The 19442-nt window shown below is 45.3% G+C and overlaps 1 protein-coding gene across 1 annotated transcript in view; it reads left to right on the top strand.

Moving 5' to 3' along the window:
• LOC146208978 (uncharacterized) overlaps positions 1-19442 on the top strand; it is a 205084-nt gene that overhangs the window by 173284 nt on the left and 12358 nt on the right. The window contains exons 16-17 of the mRNA XM_084596689.1: positions 184-547; positions 15470-15716. Of these exons, the coding sequence (XP_084452815.1) occupies positions 184-547; positions 15470-15716 (611 nt within the window). The remainder of the gene's footprint in view (positions 1-183; positions 548-15469; positions 15717-19442) is intronic.

Here is a 19442-nt window from a genome sequence, read left to right as displayed (position 1 = left end):
AAAGTAGCAAAAATTGTTTCGAAGGAATGTAACTCTCACAGGATGTATTGCGGCCATTCGCAGGCAATTGTTCAGAAAAGCTTGCATATTCGATTATTACCTTTGTAGATAGAAACTTAAAGACATATTAGTAAAATATCGTGAGTAGCTCAAAGTGGGTGCCTCTGTTGCAAACCCTCGCAGCTATTTCAGCGAGTTCAGCCTGTGCTCATCGGCTCTGCACGTCCGTGTGTGCGAGCCCCGAGGAGACGGCATCAGCAGCCTGGCTCACCTATTGGACAGCGTAGTGCTTCGCGTCGCTGTGTGGGTGGTGGCGCTGGTCGCCTGCCTGGGAAACTTGCTGGTGCTCGTGGGACGGCTGGTGCTCCGCGAGCCCAACGCAGTGCACTCCTTCTACATAAAAAACTTGGCGCTCGCCGACCTCGTCATGGGAGTCTACCTGTTCGTGATCGCCTCTCACGACGTCATGTTCCGCGGAGAGTACATCCGCCACGACTACCGCTGGCGCCGCTCCGTCGGCTGCAGCGTCTCCGGCTTCCTGTCAACAGTAAGTGCTGCGAATGATGCCAAGGGCATAGCTATCCTGCACAGTATATCTTGGATCCTACGTCAATTGCTTCAGGATATAGTAATGCATGCGTGCGCCGTTTCTACGAAATCTTTTGAAAGAGACCATCCGGAATAATTTGCTCGTTGCAGCAACGTATATTTAGCTTCGCAAAAATAGTAGACGCAGAGTAGACATAGCTGCAGGACAAAAGTAAAGCCCTCTCTTTCATTTATTTCACCCAAGACATAGACATTTCGAAAGATGTCCGCCATTTTTTCTTCATGTCTCGTGCTGAACATTTTGTGGTGTTCTTTTAGCATCCTACTTTTGTGTTTACGTGTTATATTCCTACCGCATTGTTTTATATGTCATATTAAGGACGTATTATCGACCACCAATTTAATGCTCAACCGTGAAGATAAAAGAAATGAATGGAAAATAAATACAAAGACGAGATTTCGCGATGGTGAACACCTATGCAGCAGTCCTGGCTTTCAGCTCTTGAGATCGAAATCGCGGATTCGCTCTCAAGCCTCAGCGACCGCGATTTCTTCTCGTCGGTGAACACATAAATGCGGCTTCACTTTATCATGACAGTACATGAAAATTCCCATAGGAGACCATAATCATTCGGAGGCACCTACGTCAGCATCTCCATCACTACTGGTCTACTCGCTCGCTTTTTTTGATTATCTGCCTGAGCAGTGAGATATTTCGCCTAAAGTGAGACATGTGTGGCTTGTTTTATCTATTTATAAAGATAGCGCGTGCTAGCGCTGGTTCCTGGTGCTACAACTGTCTCATCAGCCCGTTACCACGAGCCAGAAATCAAGGTTTCTAGGACATCAGTATTATTGTGATAGATCAGTGTTATGCTGTTGATACAGCATGATCGATATAGAGAAGGGAGTGGTGAAACCTTCAGATTTCAAACATATATCTTTTTTTATTGTCTTTCGATTGCATCGGTTGGCTTATAATAAACGCAATGTCAATGGGGACCATGCTTGACGATAGTAATAAAGTAGGTAAGAAAATACTGCGAACAGCACGTTGTGGTCTCTGAAATATATTCATTGCCGAATGGAAATTTGGACATTCAAACAATTCCGTTCGTAAATCAAAACTTAATTTGGAATACACGATTGTTCAGAATTCTTGGATATCGCAGGACCTACATTTTTCCTAACTGCTTTTTGTTCTATTGTACTCTTTATATCAGCTTGCCCGGCGCCTGGCTATATATAGCTTACCACAACGAAAACAGCATCGAGACATTGTACTTCTTTCATGTACAGATGCAAAGCATTCCACTTCGCGAAATATTCCGGATATCATAGTACAAGATTGTGCAAAGTTGCCAGAGCATAGCTGGGTCTGGTTTTGAGCCTTAATGTATAACAATATAAGACAAAACTAAACGACGAATCGCCGAAACGTAATAAGGAATGTTACACTCAGGACCAAAGCTCGTGACAGCTATACAAGTGTCGTGAGTGGCTGAAAAGCAGACATTGCAGTCTGTAAACTTCCAAAGAACCTCGTAGATTTGGATTCCGCCAAACGAAGATTTGCGGTTTTACGTATGCAAAGTGGAATTTAGAGCGATGGCTCCGGGATCAGGGCTTCATTTCTAAATAATATTGGCAATAATAAAATCTATAGTTGATTCGAAACTGGTGTACTTCTAGAATTTCGTTGCGGCTGAGAGTGCGCTTTGGGTTCCATGGTTGGATGCCTAAACAATTACGATTCACTCTTTACATAACTAAGCAGTTCCGCTCGGTGCAGACTTATGTCGAAGACAAGACGTATTTACGTTTCAGTTTTTGTAAATACTTTTCATGGTGTGTCGGCTCTTTTCATGAAAGGCACAAAATACGTCTGCAGCCGTACATTTAATTGCAGTACCCTTATTTGATTGCGTCTGATGAAGCAACAATCACTGTCCACAAAATTAGAGACGTATTGCAATTAGGCGAAACTGTTATTACTGGCAGCCATAAACACACTTTGGAATAGGGAACTTGCCAGTGTTAAAATTTGGGAAGAGCGCAGTATTTTCTTGAGAGTAGACGCAACAGCGCGGCTTGTGTCTCCACCCCAATTTAAGACACTAATCAGTGTGTAAAGTAAAAACCGCAATGGGAGCCAGCAAACGGGAGCCATTAACGCTGCGCTGTCATTCATTTGAAGGCGCGGTTTAAGTGCCGGATATATCTTTAGCGAACGCTCCTACTGGGGCGGCGGCTTTGCGGCGGCACAAACTGTATGCCTTAACCCGTAACTAAATGTAACATACATATTGTTACGAAGCGGCAAGCCGATGAAGACAGCAGACAGAACATGACCGATGACGATGGTAGATGACGTTTAATGAACGTTCGCAGCGGGCCTAGCGCGAGCGCTCCTGCCCGCGCCACTGCCCGCTTCTTCTTCCTTGTCGTCCGTAACATTACCCGGGGCCACCGAGCGATCGTCCCGATCGTGGACGAGGAAGTTTAGCTATGTTAATGATTTTATGGCGTGATGATGGGCGTGTCTGGATGCTTGAAGAAGAAGAGGAAGAAGGAAGAATAGAACGGCTTTCCGGTGCGATGTCTGATGCGTGGGTGATCCGCCTCCCTTGGAGCTGTCAACCATCCGTCACCAGAGTCCATGGGACCGATAGCTCGAGGTCACGTCGGGCAGCTTGGGCGGGGGTTGCGTATTCGTGTCCATCGGTTCCTTCGGGTCATTCGGGTCTTTCGGGTCCTTCATCTCGGTTCTGATTGGTCTGTTCTCCTTGTCTTCAGGTCCGGGCTGGGGGCTGGGCGGTGGTAGTTGTTCAGGTCTGGGCTTGAAGGGCTGGGGCGAAGCTGCTCGGCGATTTCCCTGGGCCCTCGGTGATGGTTCCGGCTTGAAGATGGTCTCGATGCTCCAAGGCGAGGATGGGGATGTCGTACGCCGCACCTCCAACCAAACGTTACGAAGCGGCAAGCCGATGAAGACAGGAGACAGAACATGACCGATGACGATGGTAGATGACGTTTAATGAATGTTCGCGGCGGGCCTAGCGCGAGCGCTCCTGCCCGCGCCACTGCCCGCTTCTTCTTCCTTGTCGTCCGTAAAAATATTTCATCGGAGGCTGAAATCATACGCGGAAGCGCCTGCAAAAAGCAATGGTTTTTCAAATGTTTTGATGTCTATTTGATTTGTGTATGTTTCTATTTCCTTTGAAAAAATTACAAGAGTTCAACGCTGCTGAACCAAATATTGAGCGAAAGTATTAAATGCGGGTGACCGAGCGTTCTTCTTCTCTCTTTCTTCTTCCTCAGCCCACAAATAAAGCCCCACTTTAACCAACCCGTATGAACGTGCCTTAGTGGCTTATAGGTGTAACGTGAATTCCAGGGCCCTAGTAAGCTGATTCCGACGTAACCGTCCTATGTGAAACGAAACATTCAAGTTGGCAGCCTCTGCCAACTGTGCCGCGGCTCCGACCGAGCCACGCCGACAGCTTGAGTTGGTAGCCCAGCTCTCACCTTAGTGTCACGTGGGGTGTGACGTCACAACGTCACGTGGGTAAGACGTACATCGCTACCGCCACGCTACGCTGAACGCTCGAAACCTGTAGTAGTATTGCTTTCGCAATAAAATATTTTCCCCCTTACCCACTATTACAATAGCCTCATCGATGTGGCAGCGTTTATAAAAGGATGAATAAACAAAATCTCACCCGTTAACATTATGTGGTTGCCGGTAACTCAAACATCTACGAATCATCCTAGGTATCTGGCCTCGTAAGTGCAGAGACGGTAGCTTGAGAACTTGCGCACAGAATACTCTAACCAGCCCTGGCGCATGGGAATGTTTTTACTTTGCGTTACAGGCCCGTTAGGCGAAAATATAATGAGCTCGATAATTTGCATAATTCATGGCGCCAAGTGAAAAGGAATAACGCGTGTAAATTTGCACCAGAGAAGTGATGGTGACAGGTAACGGAAACTTGTTTAACGCAAGCCGAGGCACTGGAGACGAAGCAGGAGATGGGACTAAAATATTGAGCGCAGAAAAGAAAAAAGTGACCACTCTAAATGGGTGAAACGCCATACGCGTGGGAAGGTTCGCGGAAAGCCCAGCTTGATCTTTTTGCCAAAAAACGCTGAGTGGCACATGTTGCAAGTGCGAACTCGTGAAGAGCTTTTGGAAACCGCAACCACCTAGCAACGAGAGAAAAAACTGTAGCAAGGAAACAGAAACTAATGCGCAATCGTTGTAGAGATAGCGTGGAAATCGGAACCGGCAACAGCGTAACAAGAGTACTGCGCTGTAGTGTGGAAATGAGGGAAGGTGCCTTTCAGTTTAAGGGACAAATGGGGAAGAAGAGCCGAGTGTGTAAACACAAAAAATAGCGAAAACGTGGGGCGCGGTTGGTAGAAAAGATGGGAAAAGATAAAAAAAAAAAGAAGACTGGCTAAGGACGGTACGGCTTAGTAGAATGGCATGGAGCGTTGGTTGGGCAATGGCGGCGGCTTCTTTTTTTTGGCTCATGGTTCCTGAGCTCTCTCTTCAATGTTGCCTCCTAGCCCCGATTTCGTCCGAGGCAGCGCTTCCATGAAATTAAGCTCCTGATTTTAAGCACTCGCACAAACACCGCATTCGCCGTTTCCCGCTTTTAGTCGAGTGCTGCACCTCCTACATCTTGCTAGCCGCCCTTCGGTGTATCGCTCAGCAGCACCCTTCGCGGCACCTCTTTGTCGAGTACCTATCATGACGAATAAAAGACATACTCAGTCCACGACATCAGGGTGCAAGCCTTCTAGCTTCTTTAATGGTGCCCAGCAGGCACTCAAGGTACTGTTATGAAGGGGGAGGGGGACAGCAAAAGACAGTTCCCTATATTTCCGACTACTTCCTGCTTGTGGCCTAGAATGCGGGGAAAGTATCCGCTATAATGTGACCGCTGATGTACCATTGCCAAAGTGGGGAGCTTGAGGCATTGTCAAGCGGCTGTAAGGCAGGTTTTACTCCAGGCTCCCGCCATCGTATAAACGTTGATGGTAAATAAAGTTGTTATTATTATTATTATTATTATTATTATTATTATTATTATTATTATTATTATTATTATTATTATTATTATTATTATTATTATTATTATTATTATTATTATTATATTATTATTATTATTATTATTAAGCTACAATGCAACAGTGCGGGCTGTATGCTTCGTCACAAGACACGCGTCCTTTTTTACGCTTCGCTTTGCACACGTGCCGTTTTCGGCGGATACCTTGCGGGATCAATAAAACACATCGTATGTCCACAGCGTCCGGATGCGAGTCTCAGGGCTCCGGATGGATACGCGGATTGTTAATGCTAGCTTACTGTAAACGACACAATCTAGTTATTGTAAATATAGAAACGAAATGGGGTGAGGGCAGATCACGCGGAAATACTGGAACAGGCAGGCGAGCGTTGACTACAGTCTAATGTCGCAGGAAATTTATAACTAGCTCGCAAAAATGGCAATAGACGAAGAAGGGGAGTATAGTCTGGGAAGGGATCATAAACGTATTAGTCTGCAGATGGAGCCCATGAGGAAAAGCGAAATAGAACTTAGATAAAAAGTAAACGCAAAATAAACGACGATCAAATAGTGCAGATAGCAGCAGACATAGATGAAGCAATAGAGAAAAGCTCCATGGAAGATGGATTATGAACAGGTGGAACTACTCATAAGGGGAAAAATTAAGGAGGTCAAAGTGGCCAACCACCGGAAAGAGGAAGCCACGGAGCTGGTGGTATAAGATCAGGGAAGCCATTAAACAACGACGGGTAGCTTCAAGGGAACACCGAGATGCAAAGAAAGCACAGGTATCGCAGGAAGAAATAGAACAAAAATGCGAATCGTATCATCAAAAGAAACAATGTATAGGTGCTCGTACATAGTAAAATCAAGCAGTCAGCCGATCTCTAGTTGGCTAAAATCCACGATGGCACAAGAGGCGACTAAGAACGTTCTGGAACTATATAAGCTGGCTAGGTAAAAAAAAATCAAAGAAAGCAGGAAAGGATTGAAGATAACGATGGAGACTGTTTAAAACGAGACAACGCTGTGAGCTACATTACATCAGTTATAGCCGAGTCATTTAGGAGCGACGATAGGGCAATCTGCGCAGATCAGGGAGCAACACAAGATGGCCGAGTACACAGAAGCTTAGAACTGATCAATATAAACTAGGAAAAGGCGGAACAAAATGTTCCAAAAAGCACCTCTACAGGGATAGATGAAATTCCGGCCAATTCCGGCCAAGCTGATTATTGAACTTGGTCCAGGAAGTAAGATAACGTTGGTAAATGCTTTGGAAACAGTCGTAATGAATAGGCGAATTCCGGACAGCTGGAGGCAGAAAGAGAGAGAGGACGTACGACAACGCAAAGAGGAAACTTCTGTTGAACATATTAAAATAAGGTATCAATTTAGAGACAACAAGTTTACTACAGGAAATATACCGGGATAACAAAGTAGAAATTACAGGATGAGAAGAGATAAGAAGTATAGATGCGGTCAAGGTACGCCAAGGATTAAGACAGGGTCGTCCTGCATCACAGTTGCTATTCATGCTTTATACAGCCGTTAAACTTTCAAAGCTCTTTTGGTTGCTTTTTTTAGCAGCCGCCGGCATGCGGCCCTATCACTCTGATTCTTCCACGGTTATCAAGTGTGTAATCTTTGTTCATGATCGATGCCCCGAGACGCCACTTCGTCAGCTTCTTTGTCGCACAAGATGCGCCGAGATCTGTGTCGAAGATTCCTGCGGCTCGCGCATGTATCTACAATGTTCCAGGTTGTGCTAGTAACAGTTCACAGCGTTAGCTAGATGTGCCTGAGCCGCCTTTAAATTGAGCGTTGACGTTGTGCGAGAGGCATTCTTAGTTCCATGACCGCCGAGATCGGTTGTTGCTATCGCCGCCGCCGATTGTATGTTACAGTTCTTTTGCGGGCGCACGTTAGCCCAATAAAGTTTCTTCAGTGCACTCCCAGACTCCTCATTTGTGGACATCGGCGTTATCACCACCACGCGCGCAATATGATAAATATGGAACGGAGGATACGAGAAAGTAGCCTAGGTTTAACTTGTCGTATAGATCAGGCGGAAAGGTCGTAGAGCGCCGCCTCCTAGGTTTAATCTATGCAGACGATATTGTGATATTAGCAGATATCCAGGAAGACTTGCAAACTCTTGTTAAGTATTGCAGGCTTCAGTTTTAGGGCAGTTAAGTCGGGTCGGATAATTTTGGTGATGATTGATGATAATGTGTGGCAGAATATATCTCCTGATATGGGTAGCCAGGATTGGCATCCATTGAAAAGCATGAGCAAAGCCTAATCAAAATAACCTAGGGCAGAAGTGTGACAAAATGCCGGGATCAGGAAGCAGAGGGCATTGTAGGGATAAAACAGGTATAAAGAATTGAGGGCTATTTGGAAAGGAATTCTGATGCCCAGGCTTACTTTCGGAAAAGCTGGTATGTGCCTAAAAGCAGAGACACAGTTGACATCATAAAAAAATCACAGTCATCAGGCGATTGCCGCTGGGTGCCCACGGCAAAGCCACAAATGAGGTGGTACAGCGAGATATGGGCTGGGCATCATTCGAAGTACGTGAAGCTCAGAGTAAAATATTATACTACGAAAGCCTGGGGAAATTCGACAGTAACATGTGGGCAGCTAAAGTATTTAAATGCGTACGCTAAAAAGCGTTGACTCACAATGGAGGAAAAGAACTAGGAAACTAACCAGTAGGTATGTTGGCCACAAGGACGAAGGAATAAAGAGCGCTGAGCAACGGGTGATAAACACAGAAGGAATAATTGGATAATTTGTATAGAAAAGAAACAGAGTGTAGAACTATACCAGAAGTAGAAAAGGCAGATCTTGAAGGAAGCTTTTTTTGATAACTCAAGAGGCAGTGCTCTACTTTTTAAAACTAAATCAGGGTGGCGCAGAACACGCAGCTACAAAACAAAATTTAACCATGAAGATGATACATGTGCAGTATGCGGTAAACCCATGAACGAGTTATCCGTTTATACTAAAATGTGATGGTATCCATCCGGAAAAAATGCAGGCGCAGTCACTCTTCCTGAGGCTCTGGGGTTTAGAGATACCAGTGGTCGCGTGAATAATCCTGCGGCGAAAGCTAGCAAAAAACGATTGGAAGGCCTCTGGCCTAAAAGCAGAAAAGTGACACAATGTTAGCAAGGTAAAAATTTCAGTAAATGGAAAGACGGTATAGTTAACCGATTTAAAACAATAATTAAGATGTAAGTAAAGAAATGAGCATGATAGCAACTCTTACCTACTGCGTTTCAAAGGGGATGCTCCTATGTTTCATCCATCCATCCCCGGCCTCTTGTATGGCGGCGAGACGGCGCACAAGCAAGAGTTACGAAAAAGAGGGGGAGCGGGGCAGCAAATGGCAGAGTGCGGACATGAAACCTATCCGCACATTTGTGTTGAATAGAGGGGCCTTAGCGCTCGAAGTGTGGGAGGCCCGCTACGTGACAATTAGAGAAAGCTTTTCTCCGATTTTGGCTTCATTTGGACTGTTCGCCAATTCATCGTATGGTTTAATTTCAAATGTGGGCTGTTAGAAAATCACGCACGATAAGTTGTACTCCGATAACTCTGAGGAGCAATCAGGATTATTCCGCATGAATATTTCCGAGACGCGTACCGACTACATCGACTACTACGTTGATGGCTTTTCGATGGAACTTGCCTAAAGAATGAAACCGACGCCTAGTTCATTTCTTCGCAGAAGCCGCCAGGTGTCGGAGCGTCTTTCTTGACAAGTCCAGAAGTCCCATTTTTCTTTTTCATCTGGCGCCCGATGTAATACTACACAGTGTGCTCGCCCTATTCTTTGCTTCTCTGGGGACGCATGCGCAAAAGTGCTGAGACGCGTGTCCCTCACTGGCGAAGGAAACCGCCACGACCACCTTCAAAAAATGTGACGTAACAGCCTTTATAAAATTCCTTCCTATCCCATATACTCGACTGCGAGCCCAACTTTATCTTGTCTACTGCGAAACCTATCATCTGTACCGCACCACTTACCGGCTCCTCGTGGAGCTCTCAGCTGACACCCTTCAGGAAGAAGCATTTCGCTTCCTTGCTGCAGCGTTTCGCTTAGCCGATGAAGAGATTAAAAGACTCAAACCTAGGAGTGAAAGAGCGGGCTCAGAAGCGGTGAGCGCGTGGTGGCACTCTTGCCAGTGATAACATCGCGCCGAATAATGAGAGCGATAGAGGTTTTGCGCCTGTCTCACTTTTCACTTTTGGTTTTTTATTTCTATCTGTGTGCGGCAGCATCTCCCAATATGTCCCTGTACTTTCCTTCTTCCTAGCGCTACCCACCTCCATCCTTTCTTTCTCTCCTGACTGTCATCTTTCTTTCCTAACTTGCGTGATCGGTGACAAATGGTAGGGGCAATATATATCGAAAGGTACTGACAAAAGACGACGCTGCAAATAACGAAAAATTTATTCAGCAAATCCGCCAAACAGCGAATGCGACCGTCTAAGATGCCCAACCAACCTCCCTGACTTACAATAAACCTTCTCTTTCTTACTGAGTGGTTACCAGCAAAACGACTGCCTTTACTGTGTGAAAGTTCGGCAAATCACTTGCCCCACGTCAACCTCTTCCATAAACTATACCGTCCTGCCTTTGCGCTGAAGGTATGCTGTTTCGCTACCTCTGGCTGAGATTGGTCTTTGTAAATGTCGATTCGCAATGGCAGACCTCCGAGTGATGAGAGCTGCTGGCAGGATGTGAGGCTACTGGGAACGCACTTTCTGTGCGTTGTGAAATTGATCGTTTCCGCGTGCTCGTCTCTGCCCCTAACTTGCGCTCGGCCCTTGTTCGTATTCAGAAGCTGTGGTAGACAGCACTTGCATCTCAGGAACAAGGAGTGAACGAGCTATAGACACGCTGAAATGACGCGGAGTTCAGTTCTAGGTTCAGCACTTTCAGCATGCGTCTTGTATACTCGAGCAGCAATAGCCTAAAGATGCATGCAAAACTGGTTCTGTATTTCTCTCCTCTTTTCTATTCAGTCCATTAGTAGCACATTGTACGTTCCCAGCTAATGCCGGTGCCTTTCAGTTATCCTAATTATTTGACGCCCTTTAAGCCTTTATAGTAACTAAACTCAGCTGTTCCTTGCAGTTATAGCTTTATCTTTTCGACTTTTTTGTCCATATCAGTATAAGAATGGCAATTGTGAAAAGCATGTCGATGGCTTAGCTAGAATAGGTCAGAATATACGTAGCGAGAGCTACAATTCGGTGAGATCGCCGAGCACTAGTAGAACGGGAGGCATCGGCGCGTACCGATACCCGTGGCTAAAGCTGTAAATAGGAATCTGCAGTTTAGCAAGCAAATCATTACATGTAGCTCAAACAGTGGCTGCTTGTAGCATTTCTACACACCATTTAGGGAAAGCTTGCTTCAAAATTAAATGCATGAATACACTCACCATTGTAACGTCCTGCCGATACCACAACCTTTTGCACACGTAGCACACAGAGCAAACTCGTCATTTTAAGTCAGATTCTGACGTTCTTTTTGCCGATGCACTGGCTGCCAGCCAACTGGTGTGACCTGCCCATCCGGCGCATCTTCTTTGCGTTTTGTTGTTCTTCCCAACGTTCTTCTTATTCCCGTAGTCGTTCCGCATCGGCTCGGCGTATCTGTCGCTCCGCGTCTGGACGTCAGCGCCCGGCGAGATATTCTGTGCGCTCTTCAGGCGCCTCAGTCGCACGCTTCGCCCTTTGATTTTCATTCATGGGCCTCTTCATAGCAAGCAAAGTTTTCGCGGTCTTCCTAAACAGCTTCTCGAAGCCGCGAAGCTGCCGCGTGGAGTGCACGTGCTCGCCATCAATTTTCTCACCTATGGAGCACCCGCGAAGTGGCGCAGCTGGTTTCCTTGGTAACGGCGCATGTGTAGTTCTGGCTCCTGATGCCCACGCGAAACTCAGTTCTAACTAGCGAATGTAGCTTTCGATTCAAAACCGTTCAGGCAACGGATAGGAAATGACGTCTTTTTAGACAGAACGGATGGTGCAAGGAAATTTTCCTTGTCCTCACACATCGTATCTTTATAATTCTGCTGTTCATGGCCGCCTTCGTTGGTAGAGTTCCGATAATGTTGGGTTTGCTGTAAGTAGGTCAAAAGAAAACCTTAGGGTCGCCTGGTGCAGTGGATGGAGAAACTCTGGCAGCACTGGTCGTCTCCCAGGCCTATAATAGCGTCATGCGAGAGTCAAGCTAAGGGGAATAGGTTGAAGAAGGATAGGGCCTAGGGCTGAGGCTGTAAGCTGTGCATAAAAATTGCACTGGATTAAAATCTAGCACATAGACCAGCGCTTGAGCTTGTGCACCTGTCTATTAGGACGCCTTATCTGACCGTTGTCAATGGCAATCTGAGTCATCAATGGGCAAAAATTGACTCCAACTTTTGTATTTAGTTTAATAGCTCAGCGTATGCATCCTCTGTTTTCGCTGAGTATGTTATAGGAGCCTCGGTCTTGATGTTTTAATTTTATCGAAATTGGAGGGGAAAGTAGGGAACCTATATGTTCACCGTGATATTTAGTAATTCATATAATTCGAAAAAAAATGTTTTACTGGTCTCTCCCTTTAGGTTTTTTTTCCCCCAGAGGAGTAATATAGCTGCAAACGCAGAAAAGAGTAATATTTGGCAAATATTAGGCGTCTCTTTGTGGGAAATGTCGAACAAAGTTTGTTTCTCAATCTTTTCGTAAAGCGATAATAAACTGCCACTCAAAGCGCTCACCTACCTAAGTAGGATTGCATACTCTGATATTGATAAATGTTTTCTTGTATTTGCCACTTTCTTGTTTATTTATTCTATGTTTCCTAAACGCGCTTTTGTTTGTTCCCTCACTGCTGAAACACTTAGCAACGGAAGTTTCTTCTTGGTCTAAAACGAACACCAGTTTCTGCTTTAGTTAAATTCTAACGTTTTATAAATTTTTTGCTTCTCGAATATTAAAACAATTTTTTTTTGTGTCACATATCACAGCGCATGTGCGCATTGCGTACTTTCCTTCGCAATTTTGCTATAACCTTTTATGATTATCTCCGAATGAGGTTATTACTGCGTGGTTAATAAATACCACCATGACTGTTGCGAACGTTATCCCAAAACCTACTATTGAAGGGTGGGTTTCTTTCCAGTAGCTTATTTCTTCCATAACTCTCTCCGTAGCATGCCGCCCTTTCCCAGTTTCAGAAGAGAGTTACTAGATTTTACTAAAGGACAGACAATCAAATTAATTTGTCACACCGTTTCCCTAGTTACAGAGCACAGGTTGTCAACTGGGAAAAGAAATAATATGTTTTTCAATCACTATAGCCTCTAACAAACCAGGACCGCTCTAGAAAATAGGAAATATTTGCTCCCAACAAATACATTGCGATTAAATAAAAATAGGAGGTGGCTAAACTTTCGCTTTCAGAGACAAAGCGCAGCGACTTTAACATCACGTTTTCTTTACGCTAACGTTTTGTATTTTATTGGGAAAGCAATGCTACTATAGGTTTCGAACCTTCAGTGTAGCGCAGCGGTAGCCGTGTACGTCTTACCCACGTGACGCTATGACATCACACTGCACGTGACACTATGGGGAGAGCTGGGTTACCAACTGAAGCCGTCGACGTAGCGTCGCGTCTCACCCACGTGATGCTGTGACGTCACACCCCACGTGACACAAAAGCGAGAGATAGGCTCCCAACTCAAGCGGTCGGCGTGGAGCGGTCGGAGCCGCGGCTCAGTTAGCAGGAGCTGCCAACTTGGGTCTCTCATTTCACCTGGGACGTTTATGTCAGAATCGGCCTGCTAGGACCCTGGCATTCACGTTACTCCTACAGGCCACTAAGGCACGTTAACACGACTTGGTTAAAGCGGGGCTTTATATGTGGGCTGAGGAAGAAGAAAAAGAGAAGAGGAAGAAATCTCGATCGGCCGCAGCTAATGCTTTCACTCAATATTTGCTTCAGCAGAGGTGAACAGTTGTGAATTTTCTTTCCTAAACCATTTGAATTTTAAATTTTCATTACAGTAACATCAGCACACATCGCAAACGCACGTTAGTAAGTCACACACCGCAACGCGTTAAATAGGAGCTCCTCCAACACGCTCGGTACTAGCGACCCTTTGTGGCCTATGTGTTTCGTGTCCGTCTGGCATGCAGAGGATCGGGATTGGAGCCTCAATAGTATTAAACTAATTTCGTCTAATAAATTCCGCAGCTTTATTTGGAGAGTGGCGGGTTTGAAATACCCGCTCGAGCTCATGTGGTTGTTACATCACAACCAGTCACGCAATCAGGATTTTTCCGCACGAGTCTTTCCAACCGAATAAACTGTGTATACCTTCTGTAAAAGTAAGAATAGAACAAAACTTTGCACGCGGCTTCTAAAAGTAAACGCAACAGCGTAGCATACTTCTTCAATACAGTTAAGAAAAGTCGGGGTAATTTCGTTATGATGAAAACAGGCAGGAAGAACTGTGGTAACTCGCTTTAAGGCATGGTACGTACGGCTACTTACAGTGGACACCATTTTTATCTCTTTCATCACTCTGGGTGATTATCTCTAGTCTACAAAGTGAATTAAACAACTGCTTCTAACTCTTAATAATTAGGAGTTTAGTGTTTGTGTGTCGTTGTAGATAGAACGAAAGCAAATGCATACGTGCTTCAAATCTGGTTGAGGAATATCTTTATTTTTCTAAACCCATTTTAAGTAAAGAAACAGGTAATTCGTGTCCACATAGTGAAAGGGATCCTTCGTGGATATAGAGTGCGCACAAATAACCCACGTAGAAAAAACTGCGTTTCTGTAAAAGCGTTAGACAAGACTATGAGGGGCGTTGTGATCGGCACTGAATATTTTCTCAATTCAAATATTCGTTGCTGTATTCGAAATGTTTGGCCCGCTGTGTGATTATCAGAAGATTGTAAACAAATAAAAAGATGACATCACACTGCACGTGACATTTTTCCTTCCTTTGCGAAATGTTGCTTACTGTTCCGATCATTCTTAAAAAAATTGTTTCGGGCCTACATTAGAGATTTAGCAATAAAAGGGCTGATGGAGATCTTCTCAAGAGCGCCTTTTTATAGGCGAAATAATATTAAGTGGCTTTATAAATTTTATGAATAGTTGTGTGCAGCCTAGTGCCTACAACTTTAAAAACGCAATGAGACAACTATCGTACCTGACTCGTGTAGTTCATAATTAGCTGGACGATCGGAAAACTGCAACTGGAACGGAATCATGTAAAATGCATTTCGCCATGGTTAGTATCATAACGGCCTCAGAAATATGCAATGCTACCATATCTTGTACTCAGGAACAAAACATATTAGCAAAGTTCTGAAATTTCTCCCTGTACAGTTTTGATGTTTGGCGCAGACATTTTCATACAATGTTTCTGTTTCTTGCGAAATAAGAAGATGCTGAAAGAGAATCCGGATTACCCTATATTGCAGCAATATCATGAGGGCAAGTACTTGTGATGCGTGAACCTGGATGTCTATTTAGACACGGCAGCTAATCACTTCTTCCAATTTCTGTGTCCTCAACATGACCTTCTCTTTACACGGCAGCCACCCCTTGCCGTGAGTAACAGTGGGTTTTAGCAGTTCTCAGAGTCTTGTTTCACAGGTGGGCTAAGAAGAGCCTACAAATAGAGTACCAGACATCTTCTCATCTGAACCAGTGCTCTTCGGTGAAGGCTGGACTTTCCTCTCTAGGGCGTGCTTGAAATAATGCTTTTCTGTGACCATCAGGCCATGGATGACACTTCCCACACGCTCGACTCGCTTGTGCGCAGGTGAGCAGCGAGGCGTCGGTGTTTACGCTGACTGTGATCACAGTGGACAGGTTCGCGTCCATCATGTACCCGCTGTCCCTGAAGCGGAGAACTTTTCGCTTCGCCTGGCTGTGCATGCTGAGCGTGTGGCTGGTGACCCTTCTGCTCGCAGCAGTGCCCATGATGAGGCCAGACTACTACGGCGAAGAGTTCTACGGCAGCAACGGCGTCTGCTTGCCTCTGCACATCCACGACCCGGACTCCAGGGGTGAGTGAAATGATAACAGCACTGTGAGGGAAAAAAAGCACACTTGCTCCGATACCGACGTGGGGTTTGGGAGGAAGTGTGTGTTTTAGAAGCTAACTGTCAGTGACATTGGAAAAGGCTGAGAAAATTTTTATGGCTGATGATAACAATACAAAATGAACAAGAACAAAACGTTGCGGGCTAGTTGGCTCATCGCAAGTGGGAGCAGCGCAAGCTACACACGGACAAAAAGGGGAGGACGAGACACACACAGCGCTGGCTTACAAATGAAGGTTTATTTCAGACACGTTGGTAAATATACAGAAGCATCAAGGGATACAATAGCAACCTAGTTAGAAACAGTCATCGCCACCAGAAAAACATACAGGAAAACACAGATTACCCAGCTCCCGATAAGGACTGCAATGTTTTATCTATTAGGGCTATGGAGGTGTGCTGACCCAATGCTCTTTAAGATGCGCATTGTTTAAGGCTTCAATAATCTGTCCCGTGGTTTTGTCACCGCACCTGCTCATCACGCTCGCGTTGCCCAACTCAGGGGTGCATTCGCAATCTCGGCAATGAATGCCTAGGTGGCCCGAGATACGTTGCGTAACATTGTAATTGTGCTCCAACAACCTCTTGTTGAGGCACCCGCCGGTTTGGCCTGCGTATGCATGGCCGCAAGACAAGGAGATGAAATATACAACGCCCTGAGCACAGGAAACTGGTCGCGATGATTAACGGTGCATCCTGTGTGCTTAATACCCATCTGGTTAACGCGCTTACAGAGGCTTGACAAGCGATCCGGAGCTGAAAATAAAACGTCTATTCCTACTCATTTTCCTATTTTTCTTAAGTTGTGGGAAATACCGTGTACATAGGAGATGACGGCGATTTTGCCCATATCTCTGATTCTTTTTTCTTTTGCTTTCAAGAAGGCCTCAGCCACTGAGGATATGAGGGTTAGCGGATACCCAGCCTTTAGTAATCGGCGCGTCTGGGTTATAAAGCTGTTTTCCAGTTTATGGTTGCCGGAATTTTTTGAATGAATTGTCAAAACATGAATTGATGATACTGCGCCTAAGGTTGAGTGTGGTGAGTCAAAAGGAAGAAGTGATTTCTTGGCTCGAGGCTCAAAGGCCCAGCACACGTGACTGGGGTTAAAATAAATTCCCAATTCTAAAACCCGTATGAGGAAGTTCATGAGTGACAGTCAATGGGCTCAGAGTGCTTGCAAAATTGCTAAGAAAATTGGAAGTTTCGGAAGGGAGGACGTCCTGTTCACACTGTAACAACACAAGATAATCATTCATAAATATAGAGATTTGTTTCACATTGCTTCCCTGAATGGACGTGAGCAACGCTCTATCTTTCATGGCCGAGTAAAGATCACTGAGGATGGGTGCAATTGATGATCCAATACAGATGACATTTTTCTGAATGAAAACTGAGCCGTTCCATTCCGCGAAGGTGGAACTCAGGTATGTTGACAGTAGCTCAAGGAAGCCGGCAGTTGAGACGCAACTCGCGTTCTGAAATTTTATAGCTCCATGCTGGCCGATACAATCCCTAATGCAATTGACTAAGTCGTCATGGGGGATGGAATATAAGTCCTTTACGTCGGTAGAACATCCTGTCAGTGTCATTTCAGAGTTAGCTTTTAGAAAGTCAACCACAGGTCCTGCTTTTTTTAATAAAAATGGGTCGTCAACAGTTAGGAGTTTGAGTTGTCTCTGTAAAAATGATGCGACAGACTTCTGCCAGGTCTTCGTCTCTGAAATTATTAAACGAAATGGAGGATCCACCTTATGGGTTTTTACCGAGACAAACCTCTCCAAGCTCAGGTATTTGCTGCTTTCAATCGTACTACACAGCTTTCCTAGGTTCAAATGTTCACACAGTTTCTTAGCTCTGTTTTTTACCTTCTTTAAGGACACATTGCTGCAATCATCTAAGGATGTGCCGATGGCTTCACGGGCTTTTTGCAGAACCGTAAAGCCCCCTTCTTTGTCCGAAGGGAGGATGCAAAGCTGATTTTCTTTGAGGTAGATCACAGTCTTCCCCACAGGTAGTGTTTTGCATGCCGACCTTCAACGGTTAAACACGTCCACACCTTCGGAGACGCAGCGATCCACCTCCGTTCCCGGCGCCAGTCTGGAAACTTGTCTGACCATGCTCAGATGTTCCGGAGCAGATCGCTTTCGCTTCACTGCGAACTTAGGACCGCCGCGAGCTAGAATGTCGTGGACATCGTTGGGAACCATGGCACCGTCTAGAAGGTCTACTTGGTTTCTGCTCGAGGGTGGCTTTCTCGGCATAAGCGTTCGAGGTCGAGTAAGCAGGAGCTGCCAAAGGGATTCAGTTGTCCTGTCTAAGAGTCGGGAGAGGTGCCGGCATAACTCCCCCAAGCTGTCATTAGTTTTCAAGGCTTGCAGCTCTAACCACGGGCGATCTTTGAATAGACGCCGTTGTCTGTGCAATTCCGTCAGTTTGCACAAGTGGATACCATGTCCGGCTGAGGGTTGGACCCCCACCCCCCAAACACGCCGATTACTATAGGCTGGATACCCGCTAACCCTCATATTTTCTGTGGCGGAGGCCTTGTTGAAAGCAAAAGAAAGAAGAGTCAGAGATAAGGGCAAGATCGCGGTCATCCCCTACGTACACGGGATTTCCCACAACTTAAGAAAAATAGGAAAAAGAGTAGGAATACACGTTTTATTTTCAGCTCCAGATCGCTTGTCAAGCCTCTGCAAGTGTGTTAACCAGATGGGTCGTAAGCACACAGGATGCACCGTTAATCATCGCGACCAGTTCGTTTCCTGAGCTCAGGGCGTTGTATATTCCATCCCCTTGTCTTGCGGCCATGCATACGTAGGCCGAACCGGCAGATGTCTCAACAAGAGATTGTATGAGCACAATTACAATGTTACGCAACATATCTCGGGCTATCTGGGCATGCATTGCCGAGATTGCAATGCGCCCCTAAGTTGGGCAACACGAGCGTGATAAGCAGGCGCGGTGACAAAACCACGAGAGAGATTATTGAAGCCTTAAACTTTGCGCATCTTAAAGAGCATTGTGTAAGCACACCTCCATAGCCCTAATAGATAAGGAATTGGAGTCCTTATCGGGAGCTGGATGATCTGTGTTTTCCTCTGTTTTCTGGTGGCAATTTTTTCTAACTAGGTTGCTGTTGTATCCCTTGATGCTACTGTATATTTACCGACGTGTCTGAAATAAACCTTCAGTTGTAAGTCAGTGCTGTGTGTGTCTCGTCCTCCCGTTTTTGTCCGTGTGTAGCTTGCGCTGTTCCCCCTTGAAATGAACAAGGTTTACCATTGGGCGAGTTGGAAGCCAGTCATTTTATACCAGCCAAAAGACAAGACACAGAGCATAGAAGCGAACAAGATGAGGCTGATCTAACAACTGAAGTTTCATTAAAAAAAAGAAGACAACAAAGACTTGCATTAAGATGCGCGCGCACACTACCCAAACAAGTAAAGGGAATAAATCATTGAACGACAAGGGCTTACTGTCGATTTATCTAAAAAATTGAGTTCCTTATTATGAAGGTTGACTGACGGCTTCGCCACACACGTGTCCTAAGCCTTAGCGCAGTAAAACGCCTCAACTATCTCACGACAAATTTGTTTTTAACATCTTAAGCTACGCAATTAACCTTCCTATTGAGGAATTCGATTTTTTAAGTACACTGATAGTAAGACCATAACTTCGAATTGC

This window comes from Amblyomma maculatum, chromosome 1 (assembly GCF_055883805.1).
Source record: "Amblyomma maculatum isolate TAMU_Amacu chromosome 1, ASM5588380v1, whole genome shotgun sequence".
NCBI lineage: Eukaryota > Metazoa > Arthropoda > Arachnida > Ixodida > Ixodidae > Amblyomma > Amblyomma maculatum.
The sequence above is the reverse complement of the archived record's forward strand: the minus strand, read 5'-3'. Positions and strand labels throughout refer to the sequence as shown.